Source organism: Glycine max, chromosome 17 (genome assembly GCF_000004515.6).
Source record: "Glycine max cultivar Williams 82 chromosome 17, Glycine_max_v4.0, whole genome shotgun sequence".
Taxonomy (NCBI): domain Eukaryota; kingdom Viridiplantae; phylum Streptophyta; class Magnoliopsida; order Fabales; family Fabaceae; genus Glycine; species Glycine max.
The window spans coordinates 15,416,057-15,424,780 of NC_038253.2; the positions used below are offsets into that span (position 1 = coordinate 15,416,057).

At 36.1% G+C, this 8,724-nt stretch overlaps 1 protein-coding gene and 1 long non-coding RNA gene across 2 annotated transcripts; one reads left to right on the forward strand and one right to left on the reverse strand.

Annotated features, from left to right (window-relative positions):
- Positions 1-941: 941 nt before the first annotated feature.
- Positions 942-2,277, reverse strand: LOC121173897 (uncharacterized). The gene is made up of 2 exons (XR_005889460.1): positions 1,784-2,277; positions 942-1,242 (listed from the first exon to the last, which is right to left on the reverse strand). It is a non-coding gene; the product is annotated as an uncharacterized lncRNA (long non-coding RNA).
- Positions 2,278-4,360: 2,083 nt separating this feature from the next.
- On the forward strand, positions 4,361-7,839 carry LOC100784503 (probable LRR receptor-like serine/threonine-protein kinase At4g37250). Its single transcript, XM_003549988.5, has 2 exons — positions 4,361-6,425; positions 6,982-7,839. The coding sequence occupies exons 1-2, from the start codon at positions 4,826-4,828 to the stop codon at positions 7,665-7,667; spliced, it is 2,286 nt and encodes a 761-aa protein (XP_003550036.1). The 5' UTR covers positions 4,361-4,825; the 3' UTR covers positions 7,668-7,839.
- The last annotated feature ends 885 nt before the right edge of the window (positions 7,840-8,724 follow it).

Genomic DNA, 8,724 nt, shown 5'->3' on the forward strand with positions numbered 1-8,724 from the left:
TCTACTATAATTCAATTATTTAATTAATTTCTTTTTTATATATTATTACTAATATTTCTAGTAGTAATATCATTTGATTTCTAATAATTAATTGAATTTTTGGGATGTTACAATCATCTCTTATTACATGTATATTGTCTTCTCCATGTGCTAGTCATTTTATTACATAAGACACATTATCATTGTGCAAAACTAAGTCTTTAAATCAGAATAAGAAAACTCTTTTATGCTCAATCAACAACCTTTTACCATTCAATTTAGAGCATTTTTTTTTTTGTTTTCTAGAATGTCAATTGCAATATTACAAAATGTCATTGCCTTATATACTACATCATTTTCCAAAGAAACAACATAAATTATCTATGCAAAAAGTAAAGGCAATTATTTAGGAAATACCTATAATAAATTAGAAAATTCTAGCATGCATTTGTTTAGAATTAGAAAATATCTAATAAATTACAAGATGATTTAATTCTATAAAATATTAGAAAATTTTAGCATGTATTTGACTTTTGAATATAAGTTATTTATGGGAATCATAATCAGCCATAGTGCATTATTGTATTCGTTTGATTTTTGTCTACATTAGTTGTCTTCAAACACAACCAGAGGATACAATAGTATGAGGAGTTGCAATGTTAAACATATACTTTTTCAATTTTTTTAACCTCCATTTAAAACTCAGAAGAAAAATAAAGGCACACATTAGGTTTCAGGAAAGGCTGCAGTTTTACTATTTATCTTTCTACTTTGGTTTTAAAATGTTTTATATATCAATAACATTGAGTCTATAAACAATTACCATGTACTCTCTTAATAAAGGAAAATGACAAGTATATAGACATCACAGCATTATGTTAGTTGATATCTAGAGAGTGAATAAATAGAAGTGTGAAAAAAATTGGTGAATGAATGAATGAAGTTGTAAGAAGAAAACTAAATAAATAAAAATTATAAATACTAATAGAGTAAAAAAAAACTACCCCAAGGGCATAATTTGTTATGAGCAGAGTGTTACTATTTTCAATATTATCCCATTCTCGAAACACGGGGATATTGCTCTTGACTATTTGTACAATTACTAATAACAATTGTCCTTCTAATTAACTGAATAAATCTAAAATTTAAAATAGACGAATCGCAGGGTGCCACGGTGGTGACTAATGAAGTGACGATGTCGTTAATGTTATTCCGATGCTCGGCCATGTGCAGTCTTCATGTGCAAGTATCTGTGTCGGAATTCTGGGAGTTACAATTAATGATTATTATTTAATTAGTAGGCCATTGACACTAGCTAATTAAACATAATTTGTTACTAATTCATAATCACACTTCAAGATCCTCACACCTTATAATAATTTGAATTCAGTTGTTTTTTTCAGATAATTTAATGACGTATATCTTTTTATTTAATTGAAGTATTTTATGAATGTAATTCAATTAATGACCCATATTGAGTTTATGAAAGAAATGTTGATTCTGATTGATGTATAATATACACTTGGGGAGAGACAAAAAATTTACAAAGTATAACTACATGTAAGCTCCAACATGAAGATTAGTTCTATAGTCAATCCACGTAACTAAAGTTTATAAGATTACCTTAAGGTTCTATTGGGGGTAAAAATCCTAATTATGATCCTTAAAAAAACTTGATTTGAATTTTAAAAAAAATGCATAAATTCCCAACTTAGATTATGCATGCATGTGTGAATCAAGTTGTACAAATCTGAATTAACGTTAGACAAAGAACAAGACAAAAGTTGCCAGTGAGAAAACAAACCTTGTTCAGCCTGGTGTTTAGGAGCAGCAACTAACTAGGTCTTGAATCCAAGTGCCCCATGACACAAATTGTTTAATATTTGTTAGACTTTGGACCAAGTCATGATGCCATGCCTTTCCATTCACGGGGTCGACTCCACTTACCGAAGAAGCTCAACAACTGCTGAAACCACCTCTTCAATATATTGCTTCAACTGATCCTTTTAGCTTTCTCGACAAGTTTTTAACCCTTTTTTTTCTTCATTGATTTTCGTTCACTTTGGCATAGTCAAGTCAACTAATTAATCTTCCCTCTCACTATACATTATCTGTTAAAAACTTAAAAATACCCGGTTGCTGATCTACTGAGCAAAATGTCAAGAGGGTTTAAAGATTCAACCGGTTAACTTATTTGAGAAGGAAGGGAGAGAAAAGAAACATGATCCGTTCATTGGGGGGAGCAAAGATGTAAATAAAAAGTCTTGTGAGTTCAAAGGAACAGCCACATTATTCTGTTCTGTTCAATGTGGATGAAAGAAAAGGTAAAAACAAACATTATGTTGCCAGGCGCCACTGATCAGTAAAAGTGTTACATTCGCTCAATGAATAGTCAAATTTCTTTTTGGCCCTTAATCATTGTACACCAACTTAAAGGCATAGGGGGCAGAATCTTTTCACAAAGTTTGAGATCACCTACAAAAGGTCTTAAATGAAAAGATAATAAGAAATGACATAGACATCACTTAAATTTCCCCTCCAAAATTATGTATTTGCAAAGTCCTTTTTTATTCCCTTTAACATTTTTTTTTGTTTTCTCTTTTGCCATTAGTATGGAGTTGGTTAATCCGTATTAATGCATTCTAATCTTTGTTTTAAATTAAATTCCTCTCTTGGATGGGGGTTGGTTGAGCATAAGCATATATGTACACGTTACTTTCATAGTTTAGTAGAGTATTATGGGCGCTAGTTTTGGTTAACATGCAGTCACAATCCTAATTAAACGTTGGTTTGGTGCATCTTAAATCATCTATCGAGCTTCCATAGTCTAATCTTTCATGAAGCAACTTTTTTGGTGATCTCCCTCGAACAGCCATGGCCCCAACCTTCTCCTTTCTAGTAGCTCTTGGCACCTTTTTCTACATGGGAAGAGAATATGTATTAAAGAAAAGCAAGATGTGTATATGCTTTAAGAGCCCATTTAACCTTTATCCCTAGCAAAGAATAAAAGGGTTGATCTTAATTGAAAAAGAATTAAAGGAGCTTTTACTACTAATAGAGCCAGAAAAGTAAAAGTCACACATACTTTAGTCTAGATCATGTTTGCCAAGTGAATTTTCCACCATATAAAAGCAGGTACCATAAGTTTTGAATCTTGGGTTCGATCCAATTTTTAAAAGGGTACTAATTAATTGCCTACTTTGGTATATCTTTTTGGATTTTTAAATAATAGGTAAGTAAAGCTGCCAACAAATATTAAATTATGCAGGAGCCAGGGTAATAAAGAATAAAATTATAGTGCAAGTCATAATGCGTTCCCATGTGTGTGTGAGCTGAAACCATCAATGTTATAGTTCCTTAAGTCTGAAACGGATCAAATGTTCTGTACTACGCTAAAAGACCAAAACTGTTACCTAAAATTCGGATTGGTGCTACCTTGCAATTGCAAATAATCTAATGGCGAATCTACAGTATCTGCCATTGTTTCATAAAAGATGTAAACAAACACAAAATGGGGGTCCGTTTGATTTTTGTCCACCGCCAAAATAAGGATGTTTTTTTGCTGAGACTCGTTGTACTATAGAATTGTTTTTGAGCCATCCTCATCAAATTTATGGATTATAGTTCATCGACAACTATAAGTAAAAAACAAGATGGTTCCCACGGTGATTAGATATGGTACTATGTATTTATTGTCCCCCTAGCTAATTAATGGGGCTTTTCTGGAAGAAGGTCTTTCTATGACTGAAAGTTATAGAATTAACTTTTGAAATTATCGAAGTAAATTTTATCTTTTCTAATAAAATTTTCTCTGTACATGCAATTAGAAAATCAAATTTATATTAACAAATTCAGCCATCTGACTTTATTAATTATTTCTTAATAAGTTCATATATACATGACATGACACACACCTATTATTCTTATTGGTGGCCTCTAATCAAATTAAAAATTGGGGACACTAAAATGAGATCAGATTTTTATATTTTTTTTCACTTCAATTAATTTAATCCAATAATGACGAGGACGTTGCGACGGGATAATGGAATTACGTTTTGTGACCCTCTTCAATAATGGCATGACACACAGCTATATGTTGTGCCAATGCATAAATTATTTCAGAGAAGAAACATACTGTGCTTAATTTCTGTTCCTCTTTTTAAAAACATTTTCCGTTGGTTCTCAAATCCTTTCCCCTTCCCTGTTCCTTCGCCGAGGTGAAAATAATGGCATCCAATTACCAACTAGGAAGATCGAATTGCCGTAGAATTTTCATCAACTTTTTCCATTCCTTAACAGAAAGTAGAATAGAAAATAACAAAATGACAGCTTGTCCATTTAGCTATAATAAAGTATAAATAGCCAATTTTTTTTTATTTTTTTCATTGGTAAGTGAAAGTATTATTAAATAATAAAACAGACCAAGACATAATTATATTCACACAGGGATTCGATCATTGGGGAGCTTGTGAAGTCAATCCCCCCACAAAAGAGTTTGCAAATAACAAATTTTTCCAACTCCACCTGCATGTCTAGTAGTAGTAAAAAAAGATGCTATACTATACACGCATATCACTTTACAAATAGAGTACTAAGAAGAGAGAGAGAGAGAGAGAGAGATTAAGTAATTAACTATTTGAAGCTCAACCATAAATCATAGCAGCGTTAGCGTGGCTTCAGAGAACGGTTTTTGGTGAGCTGTTTTATGTCCTCTAATTTATTTTTATTTTTTATACCCATGGCCTTCTGTCCAATCGCAATAAATCCCCGTTACCCTTTTATCTCCTCATTCTCCCTCCGGTCTTCTTACTCTCAACGATGTGGGATCAGAGTGTGAAATGAAACCATGAGTCTCCTCTTTCCAACTTTGATAATCTCATTGGTTATTCTTCTCGTCACTGTTAACCAATGTTGCGCTCTCAGTAGAGACGGTGTTCTGTTACTCTCCTTCAAGTACGCTGTGTTGAACGACCCACTCTACGTTCTTGCAAACTGGAACTACAGTGATGAGACTCCATGTTCCTGGAACGGAGTTTCTTGTTCCAACGAAAACCGCGTCACGTCGTTGTTGCTTCCCAATTCTCAGTTTCTAGGTTCGGTTCCTTCCGATCTGGGTTCTATTGAACACCTTCAAATTCTTGACCTTTCCAACAACTCCCTTAACGGGTCTCTTCCTTCGTCTCTCTCCCAAGCCTCCGAGCTTCGGTTCCTGAACCTGTCTAATAACCTTATCACAGGTGAGGTTCCGGAGTCCTTGTCTCAGCTTCGGAATCTTGAGTTTCTTAACCTCTCCGACAATGCCTTGGCGGGAAAATTGCCTGAAAGTTTTTCCAACATGCAAAACCTAACTGTTGCTTCGTTCAAGAACAATTACTTGTTCGGCTTTCTTCCCAGCGGGTTAAGAACGTTGCAGGTTTTGGATCTGTCTTCAAACCTCTTGAACGGTTCTCTTCCCAAGGATTTCGGCGGTGATAATATGCGTTACTTGAACATCTCCTACAACAGATTCTCCGGCGAAATCCCGACGGAGTTCGCGGCGGAGATTCCGGGGAACGCCACCGTTGATCTCTCCTTCAACAACTTAACCGGCGAGGTTCCAGACTCCACTGTGTTCACGAATCAGAATTCGAAGTCTTTCAACGGCAACTTTAATCTGTGTGGAGAAATAACAAAGAATCCTTGTCCTATTCCTTCTTCGCCGTCGTCGGAGCCAAAAGCTTCTGCTCCTATTTCTCCTCCTGCAATCGCCGCAATACCGAAGAGTTTCGATGATTCTCCTTTGGCGCCGACGGGGCAGAAACAGAGGGGTCTCAAACAAGGAACGATCATAGGAATCGTGGTCGGAGACATAATCGGCGTGGGAATCTTGGCCATGCTGTGTGTCTACGTGTACCGTTTGAAGAAAAAGAAGGATGCGGAGAGCACAAAGAAGAAGAACGAAGCGGCTATAACAAGAAGCAGAAGCGAGAGTTCCTCGTCAACAACCTCAGAATCCAGAGGCTTCACGAGGTGGTCGTGTTTGAGGAAGAGAACGGAAGAGGAAGATTCTTCCGAGACAACAAGCTCTTCCGAAAGTGAAGTGGAGGGAGCCACGGCGGCGACACATGATAATAATAATAATAACAACACGGGGACTCTAGTTACTGTGGACGGTGAACGACAACTGGAGGTCGAAACGCTGCTGAAGGCTTCCGCGTACATATTGGGTGCCACGGGGTCCAGCATAATGTACAAGGCAGTTCTGGAAGACGGCACGTCGTTAGCGGTTAGGAGAATCGGCGAGAGTGGCGTGGAGCGGTTCAAGGACTTCGAGAACCAAGTTCGGCTTATTGCTAAACTGGTGCACCCTAATCTGGTTCGCGTTCGTGGATTCTATTGGGGACACGACGAGAAGCTCATCATCTACGACTTCGTTCCAAACGGTTGCCTCGCCAATGTTCGTTACAGTAAGTCCCTTCTCTTCTCTTCTCTTTCGCTTCTTGTTCTCTGTGCATCTTAGCATAGTGCCCTGGGTTTTGCTAGAATGCGCTTCATATAATTTTGACAACGACGGTGGAGTAGTTGCAACTGAATCCTTTTACTTTAATGCATCTCTAGTCAACCGTGTCGACATGTAGTAATAGTGCCATGGGTCGTTTCTGATAGCGAAACGCGTAACCTTAATTGGGAACACCCAATATGCCCCTTTTTTGTTTCTCTCTCGCGTCACACTCTCTTCTCGTGTCCTCTCTCAAAAAACTGGACCATTTCTTGTTAGTGTATCATTCATTAACACTGCCACGCTCAATTAACTTGTTATATCATTGCTCTTATTATTCCCCCCATGTTACACCAAAATAATTGTTCTTTTGTGCATTTTTCATGTAGAATGAAGAGAAAAGTAGTAGTAAAAGTAGTGTTTTTTTTATTATTTTAAATTAGTGTATTTGGTGCAACAACTTTGGTCAATGTTACTCTCGGATGATGATAAAGTAAAAATTTGTGTGCTTGAAATGTTGACAGGGAAAGTGGGGTCCTCGCCGAGTCATTTACCGTGGGAAATCCGGCTCAAGATAGCTAAAGGAGTGGCACGTGGGCTGACTTACCTCCACGAGAAGAAGCACGTGCATGGAAACTTGAAGCCCAGCAATATTCTATTGGGCAACGACATGGAGCCCAAGATTGGAGACTTCGGGCTTGAGAGGATAGTGACGGGTGACACAAGCTATAAAGCTGGCGGGTCCGCGCGTATTTTTGGGAGCAAGAGATCCACGGCATCACGAGATAGTTTCCAAGACATGACGTTTGGGCCTAGCCCGAGCCCGAGCCCAAGCTCAATAAGTGGTGTGTCTCCTTATCATGCTCCTGAGTCGCTCAGGAACTTGAAGCCTCACCCCAAGTGGGACGTGTACTCTTTTGGGGTAATGTTTCTTGAGTTGCTAACGGGAAAGATTGTGGTTTTGGATGATATGGGCCAGGGTCCCGGGCTTTTGGTGGAGGATAAGAACCGGGCCTTGCGCATGGTTGATATGGTTATACGGGCCGACATGGAGGGTAGGGAGGAGGCCTTGTTGGCCTACTTCAAGCTAGGGTATAGTTGTGTCTCTAGCATTCCCCAGAAAAGGCCTCCAATGAAAGAGGCACTACAAGTTCTTGAAAAGATCTCATCCTCCTTCTCTTCTTCTTCCTCTTATCATTATAGCGTCTAAACCATGATTTGCCACACACTGGTTTTGTAGAAAGAAAAAAGAAAACAAAAAAAGTGTACTTATGATTGACTAATAGGTTTTTGTGTTTGATTCAATATTGTGTGTTGTAATTGTGCCAAGTCCATTGACCATCTCTCTGCCAATTCATTTGCTAATTGATTTTTAAGGAATAGATTCTGTCTTCATTCATTTCTTCTTTTTTAAAAGGATCTTGATTCCTTTTTCTACTCACTGAAATCACTATATGCTTATTATTTATTTTCTTATATGTGATGAATCTTGCAACCAAAACTTTTGTAACGTAATTGTAACTTCTAAGAATATCAGACCAACTTTTAATAAAGAAGAAAAATTGAATAACCGGTTTTAATAAAAATGCAAAATTAACAATATCAACATTACTTAACGTTAGATAGCATAATTTCTAGGAATTGGTACGTCCATTTGGACTTTGGTTCACGTTTGCTGATTTTGTGATGGCGTCGTTTGTTTAAAGTAAACCCATACTAATTCTTCTAAACGAGGCAGGGAACAATTTAAAACAAACATGACAATGGTTGAGGTTTGTTGAAATTTGGGATATTGAAATTTATTGATAGTATAAGATTTCTATACTGACATGTAATTATAGACTGTCATATATTATATACGATTGTCGAGTTTCATAATAATTCATTTAAGAAAAATAATTAATGGTAAAAAATCTACGGTACAAAAGTAAACAAATTTTATGTGTTGTGATTCTATTCTATTGAAGAATTACTTTCATTCTTTTTCCCTTCGAAAACAATTATGCGTTTCATATTTTGTTGACTTAGACTTTTTGTATTTTTATGAAAGTACTTTTGTGAGATATAATATTGCTCTTATTTCAAAAAAATATATCTAAATTAAATTCTATTGATGAAATTTAAGAAATACTTTTTGTTATTAGTTCAATTTTTTAAAAAACAAAATGAAATTATGAGTGACATTTATTAAATAAAAAATGAGACACACATAATTTTATGGTTTCAATAAATTTCAAAAAAGAAAATTGTTCTTGAAAGAATAGGTT